This window comes from Suncus etruscus, chromosome 7 (genome assembly GCF_024139225.1).
Source record: "Suncus etruscus isolate mSunEtr1 chromosome 7, mSunEtr1.pri.cur, whole genome shotgun sequence".
Lineage (NCBI taxonomy): Eukaryota > Metazoa > Chordata > Mammalia > Eulipotyphla > Soricidae > Suncus > Suncus etruscus.
The window spans coordinates 52,484,809-52,505,352 of NC_064854.1; the positions used below are offsets into that span (position 1 = coordinate 52,484,809).

General features: G+C 45.9%; 1 protein-coding gene across 1 annotated transcript in view; it reads right to left on the minus strand.

Annotated features, from left to right (window-relative positions):
- Positions 1 to 3,614, minus strand: part of HMCN1 (hemicentin 1) — a 414,107-nt gene extending 410,493 nt beyond the window's left edge. Inside the window, 2 exon segments of the mRNA XM_049777571.1 lie at positions 3,355 to 3,439; positions 3,441 to 3,614. Coding sequence (XP_049633528.1) covers positions 3,355 to 3,439; positions 3,441 to 3,614 — 259 coding nt within the window.
- Between the last annotated feature and the right edge of the window lie 16,930 nt (positions 3,615 to 20,544).

Sequence of the window (20,544 nt, forward strand, 5' to 3'; positions counted from 1 at the left end):
GTTACACTACTGGTGTCTTGACCTTAACAAATGAGAACATTGTAATGTGTAAAATGTCTTACTAAAAACAGTAAGTACTTGAGGCAGGAGTCATAGTACAGCAGGGAGGGCCACTTTTCCTTGCATGCAAGTAAACTGGATTTGATCCCCTTACACCCCGTATGGTAGTCTGAGTATCGCCCAAGGAGTGATTCCTGAGTGCAGTACCAGGAGGAAGCCCTGAGCATTGTGAAGTGTGTTGGAAGGAGGGAGGGAGGGTGAAAGGGACGGGAGGAGGAAGGAAGGAAGGAAGGAAGGAAGGAAGGAAGGAAGGAAGGAAGGAAGGAAGGAAGGAAGGAAGGAAGGAAGGAAGGAAGGAAGGAAGGAAGGAAGGAAGGAAGGAAGGAGGAGGGAGGGAGGGAGGGAGGGAGGGAGGGAGGGAGGGAAAGAGAGAGAAAGAAAGAAAGAAAGAAAGAAAGAAAGAAAGAAAGAAAGAAAAGAAAGAAAGAAAGAAAGAAGAAAGAAGAAAGAAAGAAAGAAAGAAAGAAAGAAAAGAAAGAAAGAAAGAAAAGAAACGAAAGAAAGAAAGAAGAACGAAGAAAAGAAGAAAGAAAGAAAGAAAAAGAAGGAAAGAAAGAAAGAAAAGAAAGGAAAGAAAGAAAGAAAGAAGGAAAGAAAAGAAAAGAAGAAAGAAAGAAAAGAAAGAAAGAAGAAAGAAAGGAAAGAAAGAAAGACAAGAAAGAAAGAAAAGAAAGAAAGAAAGAAAAGAAAGAAAGAAAGAAAGAAAGAAGAAAGAAAGAAAGAAAGAAAGAAAAGAAAGAGAAATAAGAAAAGAAGAAAGAAAGAACAAAAGAGAAAGAAAGAAAGAAAGAAAGAGAAAGAAGAAAGAAAGGAAGGAAGGAAGGAAGGAAGGAGAAGGGAAAGAGAAAGGAAGGAAGGAGAGGGGAGGGAAGGAGAGAGGATGGGAAGGAGAGGGAGGGAAAGAATAGAAAGGGAGGGAAAGGACAAAAGAAGAGAGAGAAAGAAAGAAGAAAGAAAGAAAGAAGAAGAAAGAAAGAAAGAAAAGAAAGAAGAGAAAGAAAGAAAGAAAGAAAGAAAGAAGAAAAGAAACAAGAAAGAAAGCAAAGAAAGAAAAGAAAAGAAAGAAAGCAAGAAAGAGCAAGTACAGGGAAAGCCTGTCCCTAAAATTAGACCTATAAAATGCATTGTTTCATGAATGGAGAAATATAACAAAGATGCATCTGACATAGAAATGACTGCTGTTAAATCCCAGAAGAAACACGAATAAGTAATTTATGTCATCTTTATGAAGAACAATGTCAAAATCCCAGAAATTTCCAATTTCCCTCTCAATTTTTCTCATGTTCAGTTTTGAAAACTGAACTCTGAAGCGGGCAGAGCCTAATACAGTGGGCAAGGAGCTTGCTTCGCACGTAGCCAACCCAGGTTCAATCTCTAGCAACACATATGGTGCAGGAGCCAGTCAGGAGTGATCCCTAAACTCAGAACCAGGAGTAACCCTTGAGTACCGCTGAGTGTGGCCTAAATGCCCTTCCACCCCCTCCCAACATTAAGAGGGAGCAGAGAGAGAATACATGGGGGTAAGGCACTTGCCTTGCATGTGGGTGACCCGAGTTCCATTCCCGGAAATACCAAGGATCCCTGGGGGCACCGCTAGGAGTGACCCAGAGCACAGCAGGGGTGTAACCAAAAAAAAAAAAAAAAAAAAAGCTCAGGGGAGGGAGAGGAGGAGAGAGAAAAGAGAGAAAGAGGAGGAGCGAGGGGAAAGGAAAGAGGGAGAGAGAAGAAAGGGAGGGGAGAGAGGAGCAAGAGAGGAAAGAGGAGAGAAACAGGTAGAGGAGAGAGAGAGAAGAGAGAAAAAGATAGTGAGATTGAGATAAAAAGGGAGGAGAGAGAGAGGGAGAGAGAGGAGAGAGAAAGGAGAAGAGAGAGAGGAGAGAGAGAGGAGAGAGAGAGATGAGAGAGAGATGAGAGAGAGGAGAGTAGAGAGAGAGAGAGAGGGAGAGAGGAGAGAGAAGAGAGAGAGCTGGGCCCGGAGATAGCACAGCGGCGTTTGCCTTGCAAGCAGTCAGGACCAAAGATGGTTGGTTCGAATCCCGGTGTCCCATATGGTCCCCCGTGCCTGCCAGGAGCTATTTCTGAGCAGAAGGCCAGGAGTAGCCCCAGTGCACCGCCTTGTGTGACAAAAAAAAGGAAGGAAGGAAGGAAGGAAGGAAGGATGGAAGGAAGGAAGGAAGGAAGGAAGGAAGGAAGGAAGGATGGAAGGAAGGAAGGAAGGAAGGAAGGAAGGAAGGAAGGAAGGAAGGAAGGAAGAAGGGAGGGAGGGAGAGAGAGAAAGAAAGAAGAAAGAAAGAAAGAAAGAAAGAAAGAAAAGAAAGAAAGAAAAGAAAGAAAGAAAGAAAGAAAGAAAGAAAGAAAGAAAGAAAGAAAGAAAGAAAGAAAGAAAGAAAGAAAGAAAGAAAGAAAGAAAGAAAGAAAGAAAGAAAGAAAGAAAGAAAGAAAAAGAGAGCGAGAGCTGACTACTGGGAACATTCCAACTCCTGGACTCCTGCGTGCGTCGAGGAAGCCCAGAGTCTGGGGTTCGAACATCTGCGGCGGGTCTCCGGGTAGAGAGAAATTCCTCCAGGCGGCAGAAATGTGGGGGCGCAGCGGGGGCGGCCCCGGGGAACCCGCAGCTCGGTCCTTCCCCCCCCCACCCCCGGGCAGCGACGGGCGCTAATGAGCCGCAGATGAGCTCGGGCCGCCAGCCCGGGAGGGAGTCTCGGGGCGCAGCTCCCCGAGCGATGACAATTCCGCGGGCAGGAGCCTCGCCTCGCCTCGCCTCGCCTCGCACGGGGAGGCCCGGGCGGGAGTGGGGGGTGGGGTGGGGGCCCCCCGGATCGAGTTTCAGCCGCAGCTGGACCCCGCGGCTTTCGGGCAAAACGCAGCCTTTTGCAGCGAAGACCTTGGGAACGGAACGCGCAGAAGATGGTACATCGCGAGCCTATCTGCCAAGTTGAGAAACACCCGCGCCCCACGCCAAGGTGTCCAGGAGAGGGGGGGGTCCCCAAAAATTAAAGACTCGTCCCCTGCTCTCCCACCCCGTGGCGACTGCTCGCGGGCTGCCAGGTCGTTGCTTGCACCCACGGGGGCTTGCAAGTTCACTCCGACCTCCCAGGCGCGCTGTCACCCCGCCTGCATTTTGGGGTTTCCAGAGTGGGGGTGTCTGGAGTCCTCCAGGAGCCGGAGTGGGGTTCGCGGTGCAAACCCAGCTGCACCCTAACTCCCCACTCCCGCCGCCACAAACTCCAGGCTCGCCTCCGCGGCTGCCGCCCGCCAGGCTTTGGAGACACAAAGGACGCGCCCCCTTCTTACCTGGGTCGTGGAACGGCACCAGCGCGAAGTTGAACAGCGGCCTCTTGGGTCTCTTCAAAGACGTTTCCAGGATCTTGGACGCCCCCCTCGATCACCTGCACCAGGTCGTCATACATGGAGCCGGTGACATCGAAGACAAAAGCCAGGGTGGAGGCGCCCTCGGGCACGTCCCCCTCGACCCCGGGGCTGGCCAGCGGCGCGCGGGCGCAGCACAGCAGGACGCACAGCCCAAGGGCGCGCGCGGCGCCCCGCGGCCCCATCGCCCCGGTGCTCCGGGGGTCTCCTCTCGCAGCCGCCCTGGGGGTCGCTCCCCGAGCCCCGCACCCCAAACGCAAGCCTCGAGGGCTCCGCGCAGCTGCTCGATCGGTCTGTGCGCCCGCGGTGGCTAGTGCGAAGCGCGGGGAGCGCGCGGTCCATGCCCCGGCGTCTCCCCGCCGCCCGCACCGCCCGCCCGGCCCGGCCCGGCCTCCCTGTCCGGCCCGCGGCGGGGGGCGCGGCGAGCACGCTGATTGGCCGGAGCACCGGAGCACCGCCCCGTCCCCCCCCTGCTGGACGCCAAACTCCGGGAGTCCAGCCTTTTGGGGGAACCCCTGACTGTAGGAAGAAAGGCGGAGGGAAGCCAACTGGATATGACTGGAAGGTCACTCTGCGGAATGGGGGGGGGGGGGAGGTCGAAGAGCAAGATAGAGAAATGGAATGTTTTTCTTTGCAATTTTTTGGGGGGGATGCTTGGGGTAGAGTGGGGAGTATGGGGGTGGCCGGCATCTAACTGCCCTCCTCTTGCAAATTGGAGCTCCCTGCAGCCCTTTGAACTATCTTCACAGAACTCTTTATTTGATTTTATTTTTACTTTTGCAGTATTGACTGAAGAGTTCCATTAAAAAGTTACTTGCAGTCCATCTCAAATCCTGGGTTCATGCAGGCATGAAATGTGCCTAGAAATCCAGTAGAGAGGTTTCAAAATAAATCAAGGCTTAAGCTAAAATGGTTGTTTTGCTCAACCAACTTCATCAGCCAAGACAGAAACGCAGATTGACATGGTTCTGAAGCAGAGCTCAGGGTCACTCATCTGTAACTCTGGTTTCTGGAAAATTGGAAGAATAAACAAATGAAAGCATGTTCCCCACCAAAAGGAGAACAGATGGCTGTTTAAAATCTCATTATCAGGGTTGCTCCTTCTTCCCCCCACCCCACCCCACCAGCTCTCACTGCTTTCCATCCACCCTAGTCCCCCACCCAGGGCCTTACTGGCCCCCAAGAAAGCTTCGCCCAGAATTCAGTACATCTCTTTTACCAGCTCTGATTCAGACTTCATCTTTCGGACTAATCACAGAGATAAGGTGAACAAAGAAAGTCTACCCAGTGCTAAGGATTCTTTGCTCCGTGTTAATTAAAATAAGAAAGAAAAAAAACTATTTCCTTCCTGGAAAAGGAGGGGTCTGGTTTGGGGCTGGGCTTATAAAGAGGGGAAAACTGGAGCCTTCTACGAGGTGTGGGGTGGTGGCTGTAACCCGTGTTTCTCCTCCAGCACATTCCAAGGTGAAAATGGCATCCGTGGGGGATTGAGGCCCCTGACTTTATCCAGCCAGCCAGCATAAGGCAGTTGAGGATAAAATGGGGGGCCCCTCGGTCCCAGCCTTTTATTACCTCCCAACTGCCTTCTCTCACATCCCCGCCTGGGTTTATGAGTCTTATAAATCATGTCGCTTAAAGGAAGCATGCAGGCCATTTGGATGGCGCTGGAGCAGGAGAGGAGAGGGGACATTTCCTTTCCAAGTCCCTGTGTGAGTGTTATTGGAGCAGCCCAGCCTTTGTTGATCGCCAAGGGATTGTATTCTAAGGCTCCTGGGTTTCCCCCGCTGAGATCTGAACTATTCCAAGGGTCCAGGATAGGCCTGAGAGCACAGGGTGGCAGAGATGAGGGGTGGAGAGGCCAGGTTCAAAGCCTAGCTGACACTCAATAGAACTAATCTCGAGCAGGTAACCTGATGCCTGCAGGCCTGGACAGTCAGCAGTAAGAGATCATGATGGTAGCTGCCAACCCAGCACTGAAGAATTTGCAGGTCGAGGTTATTTATTCCTTTGGAAACAAGGTCTGCTAATAGGGAAAGAGCCTTAGTGCTCAGTTTAGTCCAGGACTTGGATATTGTGAGTTTTCCCACCCTCCTGGTTTCTTCCTATCTATCATGGAGAGCAAGATCAAAATCTTACTCATTGGGGGGGGGGGAGGTATTTGTTTTATTTTTATATTGTTTTGTTTTGTTTTGTTTTCGGCCACACCCGTTTGATACTCAGGGATTACTCCTGGCTAAGTGCTCATAAATTGCCCCTGGCTTGGGGGGACCATATAGGACGCTGAGGGATCGAACCGAGGTCCTTCCATGGCTAGCGCTTAGAAGGCAGACACCTTACCTCTAGTGCCACCTCACTGGCTGTTTGTTTTATTTTTGAGCCACACAGGCATAGCTCAGGGGTCACTCCTGACTCTGCACTCAGGAATCACTCCTGGTGTTGCCCAAGGGGCCTTATGGGGTGCCAGGGATCCAAGGATCCTCAGCTCAACAGCTTGCAAGGCAAGTACTTTCCCTGTTGTGCTATAGTTCCAGCCCCCCAAATCTAACTTTGTGTAGATGGGCCAGTTTTTGAAGAGCTGAAAGCTTTTGCTTCCTTTTGAAGCCCTATAATTATATGCAAACATGCATACAATTGAGATAATTATTACCTTCTTAATTGACCCTCTGTGACTCTGAAATGTCTTTCTGCCTGGTGGTGGTGTTTGCTCTGAAGTATCTCCTGTCTGATGCTTAGGGCACTTTAACCTCAATACATAGCTCTAGGACAGGTCCCATCCCTCCTTTTCCTTGGATCTTGTCACACACACTTACATCTAAATGTATTACTTGTCTTCAAAGAATTGGGATTTTGTTCTTTATAAATAGGGACCACTCCCTGCCCTTTGGGGCTGAGACTTGTGCTTGGCATATAGTTTGCCACTAAATCCCAGATCATGTTTTGCCTTTTTATGCTACAAACTTGCTTTTTGTTTTTGTTTCTGTTTGTATTTTTTGGGTCACACCCAGCAGTGCTCAGGAATTACTCCTGGCAAGCTCAGAGAAGTATAGAAGGTGCTGAGAAGTGAAACCAGGTCAGCCTTATGGGTGGCTGTACTATCTGTTGTACTATCACTCTAGGCTCAAATTCTGCCTTTTATTTTTTTCCTTTTGACTTTTTGGGTGGCCACACCTGGCAATGCTCAAAAATTACTCCTGGTTCTGCACTCCTGGTAATGCTTAGAGGACCATATGGGATGCTGAGAATTGAATCTGGGTTGGCCTTATGCAAAGTAAGTGCCCTATCTGCTCTCCTATCATTCTGGCCCTTCTCTACCTTTTTCATTGGGCTATTCAGACCATTCACATTCAAGAGGACTATGGCTATTCTTGGGTTTCAAACTATCCTCTTAGTATTTGCTTTTTATTGGTCTCATTGGTCCTTTGTTCTTGTTTTTCTGCCTTTTCCTTGGAGGGTCACTCTTGATGGTGTTCAAGGAGAATCTCCAAGGAATGCTATGGGAACCACGCAGTGCCAGGAATCAAATCTAGGGTTCCTACATGTAACATCTGGCTCAAAACTATCTCCATGGCCTCTTCCTGCCTTTCTTTTTGACCGATTGAACATTTTACACTTTCATGTTCCCTCCATTGCTCCAGTTATTTTAGTTTAGTGGTTGCCTTAGTGACACTGACTTTTTTTAATTGGCCACGGTCTTTTTGCAGATAAAATTATACAACTCTGCATATATAGAATATAGGCTTTAGAATTACTCTCCCTCTGAACTTTTAGGTATTGCCATCCATTTTATTTTACATCACTGTACTTCTTTATTATGGAAGGTTGTCAGGGGAGGGATACACCTAATGTCAAGTGTATTATTTCAGCTCTGCACTCAGGTGTTATTCCTAATGATGTTTGAGGGACCGTGTAGGGTTGGGGATCAGACCAGGTGTACCTACCACAGGCAAACTTGAACAGTCTTTGTGATCTCTCTCCAGGCTCTCTGCTGTGCTTAAACCTCAGACCATATTAGTGTTGTGCTTTCTTTTTATCTATGAGCCTTCTGAGAAGTTCAGCATAAGGATCCAGCTCTGTGCCCACAGTTAACTGATACTGTGGATCCATTTGCTTCCATCTAGATTTCTAGCTGGTTCTTTCTCTTCTTCCTGAATAACATGTTTTCCCAGTCCCTATTCACAGCTCTGCTAGTAAGAAAGCTTTCACTTCTATAGAAGGAAAAAAGCTTTCCTTTCACTCTTGGTCTTGAGATATATATAGATATAGACATATAGATATGTTGAGAAATATCTCTATAGCAGTTACTCTTTATGGAGTACATATATTATTTTCTCTTGAGACTTTGTTTGGGAGCCCTCCCAAGGTTTGCCAACAATTCTCACCCAATGAGGCCACAGTTCAGGGCAACCATCTGAAGATGAAATGCTGCTTGGTTGAGGGAGACATTCAGGCTACTCCAATGTTGTTCAGGGGGCTCAAGGGAAGCAGCCAACTGTGTGATGGGGAGACTATGGTGTTTGGAATCAAACTCAGGCTGTTTCCAAGATTCTTAGACTGCCTTCCAAACTCCCTCCTAATGCTTTTCAGGGTTTTCTTATGGCCCATTGTTTATATCAGGGGTGGTGAACACGCGGCTCTCGAGCCACATGCGGCTCACGGCCAAAATGAATGCGGCTCTTTGCCTCTTATGTGTTTAATATATTATTGTTAAATTATATGCTTTTGTGTGAGTGTTTATCTGTTTTGGCAGGTCACTGCATGGTGTGGCTCTCTGACTCTCACAATTTAAAATTTTGGCTCTTTGTGTCGAACTTGTTCGCCACCCCTGGTTTATATCAAGAAGATGAGACGTAGATGGGTAATGGAGGACTATACAGCTATAAAAAATACTAATGGTTGCCACATGAAAACCATGATTAGATCTAAGTGTTTTAACTCTTGTGTTTCTAACATAAGTGATTTAACTAATGATGTTTTGGGGCTTTTTAGGGGGTTGGACCATACTAGTGATGCTCAGGGATTACTGATGGCAGGGCTCAGGGAACCATAGTAGTGCTAGGAATTAAACCTGAGCCAACCACATGCAAGACAAGTGCCCTACCCACTGTGCTATCGCTTTAGCCCCTAACTTATGTGTCTTACAAAAAGAAAAGACATACATGAATGAACCAAAGAAAATCAATATTGAGCGTTTAGTTTATTAGCAGAAGAAAACTAGTCATTAGCAGAAAGAAAGAAGGATTCAGGCAAAAGAGATCTTTGTTGGGAGGATATTATGGAACTTAATTTTTTAAGCCACACCCTGCAGTGCTCTGGTTCATTCCCATGATGCTCATGGCATCGTGTAGTACCAGGAATTGTAACCCTGAGCTCATGTATGCAAAGAATGAGCCCCAGAGCTTGAGTTGCCTCCCCTCCTACTGAATTCTCAGACACTTGAAGTAGCATTTGGAGTTGTGGATTTCTAATGACATACACCTTATTTATAATGATTTATAATCTTTAATGATTTATATCAATTCATAATGGTATGCACCTGACACTTACATCATGTTGTAATGCAACATTATTTCAACAGCAACTACAAATCAATAAAATGTTCTCATAAGAAATCTTCAGACTATTTTTATGATCATGATGATTGTTGGTGTGGGCCCCTCCTCTATTTCCTATATGCAGGGAATGATGTATCTATGAGAATGTGGTTTTCATCAAAATTGGGATTCCGTGGTTTTTATTTCTTCAAATATCTTTTTCTCCTTTCCTTTGAGAAGTCCATTTTATATTTTCAAGTCTGGAGACATGTTGTTCATGGCTATCGTCTTCATCTTTTTCCCGTTTTCTTTTTTTATTGATTTGTTTTGTTTTGTTTGGGGGCATGCCCTGTTATACTCAGGAGTTGCTCCTGGCTCTGTGCTCAGGAATTATTCCTGGCAGATTTGGAGGATCATAGGGGATGCTGGAGATCAAACTCAGATTGGCTTCATGTAAAACAAATGCCCTACCTATATACTATCACTTTATTCCCACAATTGATTTCAATTTTTTAGCATTCCCATAGCCCTGTATTCAAATTCACTAATCTTTTACTTTCTGGTGCCTACCCACCAGTGGCCGTGCTATGGATTTATTTTTATCTTAGACATTGAACTTCTCCTATCTAGAAGTTCCATTTGAGGGAGTCAAAGACCCTCCCTTCTGTCCTATAACTTCAGCCTCCAGTTGGTTCATTCTAGCATCTGGGTCAACTCTGCATCAGCTTCAAGTGTTAGTTTCCTCCCTGTGAGGGGTCACATTTTCTCGCTTTCTGATGGACTTTATATTCTTCAGCTGCCAAAACTCATGTCAAAAACATTGTGAGTCTTACCATGTTGACTCTTAGATGGCTCTATGTGTGGTCATGTCATGGGAAAACCAAACCAGAGCCTCTGACACATGAGGCATTTGCTATATTCCTGACCAGATGGTGTATTTTGCTCATCCCTATCAATATTTTTGCTTTTTATCAGTTTCTTTTATTAATATCTTTATTTAAACACCATGATTACAAATATGATTGTAGTTGGATTTCATCAGTGCAACATTCCTATCACCCATGTCCCAAATCTCCCTCCTCCCCACCCCCCCACCTGTAATCGAGACAAGCTTTCTACTTCCCTCATTCATTCACATTGTTAGGATAGTTCTCAATGTAGTTATTTCTCTAACAGCACTTTGTGGTGAGCTTAATGTCATGAGCTCTCCATCCCTTTATGATCCAGCAGGAAATAAAAGCATGTTTCAGGGGCCGGAGAGATAGCATGGAGGTAAGGCATTTGTCTTTCATGCAGAAGGTCATCAGTTCAAATCCCGGCGTCCCATATGGTCCCCCGAGCCTGTCAGGAGCAATTTCTGAGCATGGAGCCAGGAATAACCCCTGAGCACTGCCGGGTGTGACCCAAAAACCACACACACACACACACACACACACACACACACACACACAAAAGCACGTTTCAAATGTCAAGCTTGCAGTGTCAACAGCCTGGGTAGAAAACCAGATTCTGGGGCCAGAGCTATAGCACAGCAGGGAGGACATTTGCCTTGCATGCAGCTGACTGGGGTTCAATCCCTGGGTTCCCATATGATTCCCTGTACCTGGCAAAAGTGATTTCTAAGTGCAGAGCCAGGAATAACCCCTGAGCATTGCTGGATGTGGCCTGCACCTCCCAAAAAATTTATTTTTTTCCTTCTTCTGATTGAAGGGTTCCACTTTGACTGTCAGCAAGGAAGCATCTTGGCCATGGAGCCACCCATGACCATGGCTTGACCCCATGGCATATACAGAGGTCCACAGGCACCCAATTTTAGGAGCATCCCTTAGTGGATGAAAACACATTGAAGCAGAGTGTAAGGCAACATCCAGCTATTAATCCAAAAAAGAAGTGTTCCCCCATCTTCCTCTTTCCTGTAAATCTCTTCTTTGATATGTAAAAGCCTATCTGGATAGGTACTTCTGTGTGTGTGTGTGTGTGTGTGTGTGTGTGTGTGTGTGTGTGTGCGCGCGCGCGCGCGCGCACGCGCGCCTCTCTCTCTGTCTCTCTGTCTCTCTCTGGCTCTGTCTCTCTGTCTCTCTCTGACTCTGTCTTTCTCCCCCTCTCTTTCTCTCCAGGTTTTGGGAATTGATTTAATAAAAAAGAGAAGTTCTTGGGGCCAGAGCAATAGTACAGCGGTAGGGCATTTACCTTGCATGAGGGCATTTGCGGACAACGCGGGATGAGCCTGGGTTCTATCCCCAGCATCCCATATGGTCCCCTGAGACTGCCAGGAGTGATTTCTGATTGCAGAGCCAGGAATAACCCCTGAGCGCTGCCAGGTGTGCCACCACCACCCCCACCACAAAAAAAAAAAAAGAGGGGGCTTTTGGCTTGGAGAGAAACCATGAGAAGCCACTGGCTCCATGTTTCTTTCCTGGTTTATGAATCCTTTGCATTTACCCTGCTTCTTCAGACTCCTCTACATGAAGGTTAGAGATACAGTGCATGGGGTGATCTCACAACTTGTGGATTTTATTTTACCACAAGAGTAAGTTCTGCTTAGAGAAGGAGGAAGGACAGCCAAAGAGCCCGTGTCATGAAGGCCTTTGACTTACCACAGGTCCCCCGGTGAAAACTGAGATGCGCCTCTCCTAAGAGCTGAGATCAAACTAGCATCCAAGCCTGTGGTTAATAAGTCCTCGAACTGGTGTTCGTCAGAGAGAGAAACGGAGGCTCACAACATCCCCCCCCTTCAGTGATGTTTAATATCTAAAACGCAGATGTCTACAGATAACACGGTCCCAGGATAGAATTCTGACTTGCTTTCCCAATTGATCTCTCTGCAGGACATTGAGAGAATCCAGGATATGGGATCCCACCCCATCCTAACATTTCACTGGGATGGAGGCTATGAAAGACCTGTCAGCATCTGTTTCAGTTTGGCGGGTGATCAGAGATTCTGCTGTTTCCCCTGTGGCATCTGATCTTGTCATCTCTGACTGAGAAGAAGAGAAAAGAAGTCTGGATTCTCCAACCGGAACGGAAACAGCATGGGGGAGATGGGCAGAGATATAACAGCAGAATTCAGGCAATTGCTTGAACCTGGCTCAAATTTGATAACACATAAGGCTGGATCCTGGGACATGACCAGAGCTCACCCCTGAGGACAGAGCCAGGAGCAGTCCCTCTGTTCCTCTGGGCGTGGCCATAAATAACACTATAAAGTAAAAAATAAAGAAAAGAGGGCCCCGGAGAGATAGCACAGCGGCGTTTGCCTTGCAAACAGCCGATCCAGGACCAAAGGTGGTTGGTTCAAATCCCGGTGTCCCATATGGTCCCCTGTGCCTGCCAGGAGCTATTTCTGAGCAGACAGCCAGGAGTAACCCCTGAGCACCGCCGGGTGTGGCAAAAAAAAAAAAGAAAGAAAGAAAGAAAGAAAGAAAGAAAGAAAGAAAGAAAGAAAGAAAGAAAGAAAGAAAGAAAGAAAGAAAGAAAGAAAGAAAGAAAGAAAGAAAGAAAGAGAGAAAGAGAGAAAGAGAGAAAGAGAGAAAGAGAGAAAGAGAGAAAGAGAGAAAGAGAGAAAGAGAGAGAGAGAGAGAGAGAGAGAGAAAGAAAGAAAGAAAGAAAGAAAGAAAGAAAGAAAGAAAGAAAGAAAGAAAGAAAGAAAGAAAGAAAGAAAGAAAGAAAGAAAGAAAGAAAGAAAGAAAGAAAGAAAGAAAGAAAGAAAAGAAAATAGGAGCCAGAGAGTTAGCACAGCAGGGAGGGCACTTGCCTTGCATGCAGCAGACCTGGGTTTGATCCCCTGCATCCCAGAGGGTCCTCTGAGCACTGCCCAGAGTAATTCCTGAGTGCACAGATAGTTGTGGCCCTCTAAACCCTGAATAAATAAGTGAAATAAAGCAATAATAAGCCCTAATGATTGGAGAAAGAGGGAAACAGGAACGCTCACAAGGAACAGTTAACCCAAAAGGCAGCACACACTTCAGAGAAGAGCTGTGGGGACACGGGGACCCCAAATGCTGGAGGAAGGGGAGGGACTGTGGTCTCTGGTGTGCCACAGAAGAGTCAGGACTTCGTGGGAAGCACATTAAGATGTGGAGGTGTGGGGGCTGGAACTGTGGCTCAAGAGGTAGAGTGTTTGCCTTGCAAGCTCTAACCTAGGACTGACACGGTTCGATTCCCCCCCCCCCCCCCGTGTTCCTTATGGTCCTCCAAGCCAGGAGTAATTTCTTTTTTGGGGGGAGGTCACACCCGGCAGCTCAGGAGTTACTCCTAGCTCTGTGCTCAGAAATTGCTCCTGGCAGGCTCAGGGGACCATATGGGATGCTGGGATTCGAACCACTGTCCTCTGCATGCAAGGCAAACGCCCTATCTCCATGCTATCTCTCAGGTCCAGCCAGGAACAATTTTTGAGCGCATAGCCAAGAGTAACCCCTGAGTGTCACCGGGTGTGGCAAAAAAAAAATGTGGAGGTGCAGTTTCTGCACCCGAAAATTCACAGCTCACAGGCTAGACCAGGCAAGGAGGTTCCTGGACCTGCATGGTCTCTCCGGGGTGCAATTCCAGTGGGAGTGGTAAAGGAAATGCTCCATCCCCACAGATTTGCCACCTTCGGGGACCCCAGACAGGAAGAGGGGCCTAGGACACTGTCAGGACAGCAGAAATTCCCCTTCCCGCCTCCCTCCCTGATAAGTCTAGAGATTGTCCAGCCAGGCCTCAAATCACATTAAATTGTCCCATGGCGCCCCCCACTGGAAATAAATCGCATGCCATGCAGGTTTCTGAGTTGGCTAATAATTTGTGTTTTATATAAGAGTTTTGGGGCAGGAGGGCATCTGTTTGGCAGGTGCCAAACCTCGAGTTTGACTCCTGGAAATTCATGGCCCCTCAGAACAGGTGGGATCAGGAAACATTGTTAAATATATACACAGAACTAAGGGGGTTGAACTAAGACACTGAGCATTGGTCACTCAAGAACAATGGGAATTTTTTTTTTTTATTTTGGCCTTTTGGACCAAAAATTCACTACTGGGTGCTCAGGGATTACTCCTGGATCTGTGCTCAGGGATCACTCATGGTGGGGCCTTAGAGGTACATACAGAGGCTGGAGAGATAGCATGGAGGTGGGGCATTTGCCTTGCATGCAAAAGGACGGTGGTTCGAATCCCAGCATCCCAAATGGTCCCCCGAGCCTGCCAGGAGCTATTTCTGAGCACAGAGCCAAGAGTAACCCCTGAGAACTGCCAAGTGTGACCCAAAAAACAAACAAAAAAGGGAACATATGGGGCGTCGAACCCAGTTTGGTCATGTATAAGGTGAAAGCTCTCTTCGCTGTCCCCAAGAACAAAGAGAAACTTTAAGGAGCAAGATGAGCACACACAAAAAGTAAGACAAGGAAAAAATTCACACACACATATACTAAATATACATAACACATGGCATCTTGAGACCTCTCAGGAATAAGACTTCACAGGCAGAATTCAACTACAAAAATAGGGAAATAAGGGCTGGAGAGATAGCATGGAATAAGGCGTTTGCCTTACATGCAGAAGATCAGTGGTTTGAATCCTGCATCCCATATGGTCCCCGGAACCTGCCAGCAGTGATTTCTGAGCGTAGAACCAGGAATAACCCCTGAGCGCTGCCGGGTGTGACCCAATAAAACAAAAGTTTAGAATCTTCTTACTATAGAAACTTGCTGAGGTTGGGGGGTAGGAGGTAGTGGTAATACAGCAGGGAGGACACTTGCCTTGCACACGACTCACCCAAGTTCGATTCCCAGAACTCCATATGGCCTCTGGAGCCCCACCAGAAGTGATCCCTGAGAGCAAAAAACCCAAAGAAATTCAACAAAGAAACAGAAGAAGGCCCAGAAAAGCAAGTCACAGTGACCTGCGAGAGCTCAGAGAAGTTCACTGAAGACATACAACACAATTCAGGGTTGGGGCGATGACCAGTGTATGGACTCAGAAGCGAAGCAAATAAGCATTATCCCAAGATGAAGCTTTAAATAAGAAAATAGCAGAAATGAGGAAGTGAAGAATCAAGAGCACAGGAGAAATGATACAAGAGCTGAGGATAAAACTTAGTGGCAGTCAGCCTGCAGGTGAACCCTTAAAAGATGAGAGTAATAAGGTGTAAGGAAATGAAGAAAGTATGTGCAATGTGCCCAGCTCCTCTGAAACAAACAAACAAACAAGCGTGTTAAGGACAATGAACATTACAGAAGGTGGAAGAAAAGGGAAGGGTGAACCCATTCAAAAATCTGAAGTAAAGATTTCTCAAGCCCAGGGAATGTTCAGACCCAAAAAGCTGCAGACAACTGGTTGTTTCAATGCAGGGAACAAACACCAACACACTTATTAGTGAGATTTCCAAGGAGAAAGCAGAACTAGTCAAGATAAGAAAGAATTTTGAAGAGAGAAAAGAAGTTTTATCATGGTCTACCCAGCTGGCCTTTTCAGGCTTCTCAGCCGAAGAGGAAAGAATGGGTTAAAAATAGCCAACAGGGGCCAAAGACATAGTACACTGGGGAGGGCTTTGCCTTGTATGTAGTTGACCCTGATTTAATCCTCAGAATTCCCAAGGGTCCTCTGTTTCCACCAGGGAGTTCCCCTGAGCTCAGCCAGCAGTCAGCCCTGAGCACTAGGTGTGATCCCCAAACAAACAAAACAAACCTAAATACTTAAATGTGTTTGAGGCTTTTTGATTATTGGGCTCAATCACCAGCATTGCAGAAAAGAAAAAATAAAATAAATAATTAACTATGCTAAATATATATATACACTACCAACTGAAAATACTGTATCTCACAAGACATTTTTGTAGGTATTAGGGAGAAATAATCATCATCCCAGACAAACAAAAACAGAAGGGTTTTGCCTATACCAAGTCTACAAGAAATGTTAAAATCACTTTCCTCACTAAAAAAAAAAAAAAAAAAAAAGAAGGGGCCGGGCGGTGGCGCTGGAGGTAAGGTGCCTGCCTTGCCTGCGCTAGCCTAGGACGGACCGCGGTTCGATCCCCCGGTGCCCCATATGGTCCCCCAAGAAGCCAGGAGCAATTTCTGAGCGCATAGCCAGGAGTAACCCCTGAGCGTCACAGGGTGTGGCCCAAAAACCAAAAAAGAAAAAGAAAAAAAAGAAAAGTTCACCCAAAAAAATTAACAAGGAAATAGAACCCAAAACAAAATATAAAATGTCAGTAGTAAAGCTCTAACATTGTGCTAATAACCCTTTGGACTTAAATTGTCGATCCAAAGGCAGCCAAATTGATTAGAAAGCAAAGTAAAGCTCTGTGCTTCTTCCAAGATTCACTGAAGCTAAAAAGACAAAAACTCTAAAATATGAGTTTCTAAAATAGAAACTCTGAGCCACTGGGAAATGCAAGAAGCAGAAATCGCTCTACTAATATCAGATAAAATAGACTTCACAACAAGAACAACAACAAACAAAAGCTATGATAGAGATCAATCCTACTGGAAGATGTACAATTGTTAAATGCATCCATCATTCTAAGCAACAAAAAGTATAGACAGTTTGTGTTAACGAAGAGAAGCCTTGGTAACAGCATAATGAGAAGTGGAACTATATTCACTCTATAAGTGAAGCAATGGATGGCTCATCCAGACCAAAGGCCCTCAAGAAAAAAGTGGACGCAAGCAATAGACTTAGCAAATTATTGCATAGAGTCCCACACCCTAACCACCAGCTACACATTCTTTTCAAGTCAGGGACTGTTTTCAAAGATAGACCATATGTTTGGACACAAAACAAGACTCAGTAAATTTATGAACAGTGAAGTCATCGCTGAGGTATTTTCAGATCATAATGGAATGAAGCTAGAAACCAACCAAAAGAGGAAAGAAGGGAAACCACAAACCAGCAGAGAATTTACAGTATGCCACGAAGCAATTATTGGGTCAATAAGGAAAAATGTTTCTGACACCGGGAAGAAAAATAAAGTGAAGCCACGACTTAGCAAAACCTACAGGCTGTTGCCAAAGCAGTACTAAGAGGAAAGTTTAGAGCAACACAGGTTCACTTTAGGAAACCAGAAGAACCACAAATTTCACTATCAAAAATCAGGGCTGGAATGATTATAGTTGATTGGGTGCTGTATGAGGTTGCTCCAAAAAGAATAGCAGTAACAGAATGTCGATATTGAACTCCTAGAAGTGAATTGTGGAGGGTAGTGGAATAAGAACTTCAGGAATGAAAATTGGAAAATAATGACTAAGTGAGGAGGGGGAAGGTAGGAGAGATTGGGACAACTCACAGATGTGCTGGCATGAAAGGTGTCTTCTGAAGAGCATGTTGGCTCTACAAGAGAGGAAACCTCAGGATCAGCTCAGGAAAGAGAGGTTTAGTCCCCAGCAACATGTACACTTGCATATGCTCACATGCATATCAACATATCAAACATACACTCAAACACACACTCATGGAGCCGGAGAGATAGCATGGAGGTAAGGTATTTGCCTTGAGTACAGAAGGTCGATGATTCAAATCCCAACATCCCATATAGTACCCCCACCCTGCCAGGAGCAATTTCTGAGTGTAGAGCCAGGAGTAACTCCTGAGCGCTGCCGAGTGTGACCAAAAAAAAAAAAAAAGTTCTATGCTGCACTGAATGATCCTTCCCCCAAAGGTTGGGTGTAGATGCTGAGGTCCGGGTCATGGTGGGGGTCCCTGGAAGTATAGTTCAATAAGGCAAATCACTTGCTCTTCGAACTGAATTAAGACTGAGCACTTGGGGCTGGAGCGATAGCGCAGCTGTAGGGAGGGCGTTTGCCTTTCACGAGAATGATCCATGACGAAATTTGGTTGGATCCCCGGCGTCCCATAAGCCAGGAGCCATTTCTGAACGCATAGCCAGGAGTAACCCCTGAGCATCACCGGGTGTGACCCAACTCCACCTTCAAAAAAAAGGACTGAGTACTTCTGCCCAGCCAGCTTGGTTATACTTGGCACTTCTACACTGGAGAGAAACTAAAATCACATGAATTAAGATTCGGGTTTCTTCTCTTTTTCCCTGCAGAAGTCAATAAAAGGACAGACACCAGCTTGGGGTAACCGAGAGAAAAATTACATCAAATATTGGCACCTACTAGCCAGGTTATAGATCTGGAACAGGCTGACAGAAAATAGACATTTTACTTTCCTTTTCTCTCAGGATGAGCACCACAAGCAAAACACACTAAGGGGGATTGCTGCAAGCCTTTGTTGGGGAGAACCAGAATATTTAACTCCTTCCTACCTTCCACCCTCTTCCTCTCTTTCTTCCTTCCTTCCTTTTTCATTCTCTCCTTCCTTTCCCCTGCTTTCTTTCTTTCTTTTTCTTTCTTTCTTTCTTTCTTTCTTTCTTTCTTTCTTTCTTTCTTTCTTTCTTTCTTTCTTTCTTTCTTTCTTTCTTTCTTTCTTTCTTTCTTTCTTTCTTTCTTCTTTCTTCTTTCTTTCTTTCTTTCTTTCTTTCTTTCTTTCTTTCTTTCTTTCTTCTTCTTCCTTCCTTCCTTCCTTCCTTCCTTTCTTCCTTTCCTTTCCTTCCTTCCTTCCTTCCTTCCTTCCTTCCTTCCTTCCTTCCTTCCTTCCTTCCTTCCTTCCTTCCTTCCTTCCTTCCTTCCTTTCTTTCTTTCTTTCTTTCTTTCTTTCTTTCTTTCTTTCTTTCTTTCTTTCTTTCTTTCTTTCTTTCTTTCTTTCTTTCTTTCTTTCTTTCTTTCTTTCTTTCTTTCTTTCTTTCTTTCTTTCCTTCTTTCTTCCTCCCTCTGCCCTACTTCCTGGTCTATTTCTGTCTCCAGGCCAGCCTCTGACTAAAAACCTGCCCCTTGTACCATGATGTGCAAGGAGGCTAGTACCACCTACACAAACACTAAACTTCTGATTACCTTCTTTTCCCTCCCCCCCTCTCTCCTTTTCCTTCCCTTCCCCCTCCCCTCCCTTCCCTTTCTTTCCCTTCCTTCCCTTCCCATCCTTCAAGCCTTTTAGTTCTTCTCCTTCCCTCCCTCCCTCTCTTCCTCTCTCCTTCCCTCCCTCCCTCTCTCCCTCCCTCCCTTTCTTCCTTCCTTCCTTCATCCCTCCCTTCCTTCCTTCCTTCCTCCCTTTCTCTTTCCTCTTTCATTCATTCATTTTGGAGCCACAACCCAGGAGCACTGCAGGGATTACTCTTGGCTCTGCTCTCAGAAGTTATTCCTGGCAGGCTCAGGGACCATATGGGGTGCCTGGAATGGAACCTGGTCTGCCACATGCAAGGCAAAAGCCCTTCCTGCAATGCTATCACTTCCACCTCTCTATGTTTCTCAGTTTTTAAGGAAGCCAGAAAGCAGTGGAAACTGTGACAGTCAGTGAGGAACCTCCAGGCTTCCCAATCCTTCCAAGCCCTGCATAGGAGATCTTTGCAGCTGGAGAGATGGAAACTTGTGCTGACACTCAGTGGCTTTTTCTGGGGGTCCTTCTAGGACTGGGGTTCAAGACTAGGCTTCCAAAGGACCTCAGATGCCACCCCATCCCTATCTTCCATAGGAAAAGGCCTTGATAGTGCCACACATATCAACCTCTTTGAAAGCCAAACTGAGCCTCCCTGCAGAGGAAAGCCTGCTTCAGTTTCCCCCCTCTAACAATACTGTGGCAGAGTTGAAAACTGGCCCGATGTGTCCACTCTGTCCCCCTCCAAGCAGGCCAGATCGAGTCAGATCTCTTTACCAGGTCTTGCATAAATCTCAAACTTTCCGCTATGGAAACATCAGTGCCTCTTCTGTCAGCAGGACTGAGTTGGTTCATTTAAAGTCCCCCCCACCCCCCCCCACCCCCCCACCCCCGCCCAAATCTGCAGAATGACCAGAAAGTATTTTCCAAGGTACCATGAAGGACTGGAAAAAGCAAAGAAGTGTTTTGTGGCTAATAGGGGGTCTATGGACCCCTGGCTCCAGTCCCACTTACTCTGGACTCATTTGACCCTGCTTACTCTGGACTCATTTATTTATTCCTGAATTGTCTGGCGACAACTCAAAAACTTTCTAGATGCTTCTCTCTTGGGGAAGAGCGATGGTGATGGCAGGTCTTCAGCCACACTCCTCCCATCCAATTCCCTCATTTTTTAGTCAATGTAAATAAATAGGCCTCATTCTTATCAGAAGAGACTTTAATAATCAGTGTTTATCTGATTTTTTCTACTATGCTACTATGTATATTATACTTATTTTGTTTTGTTTTGATTTTAGAGAAAGCTTTTATTTTTATAAACAGGCATTGCTATTTATATTGAATAGCTATGAATATTTACATGATATAATTTTTTTTTTTTTTTTGGTTTTTGGGTCACACCCGGCAGTGCTCAGAGGTTACTCCTGGCTATCTGCTCAGAAATAGCTCCTGGCAGGCACGGGGGACCATATGGGACACCGGGATTCGAACCAACCACCTTTGGTCCTGGATCGGCTGCTTGCAAGGCAAACGTCACTGTGCTATCTCTCCGGGCCCGATATAATTATTTTTACATGAATTTTATTATTAGCTGATGATTTTTTGATAAAAATTAAAACAATGCATGAACTAAAAGGTACTTCTTATTTGTTCATATAAAATTCCCATTATTGGGGCGGAAGAGA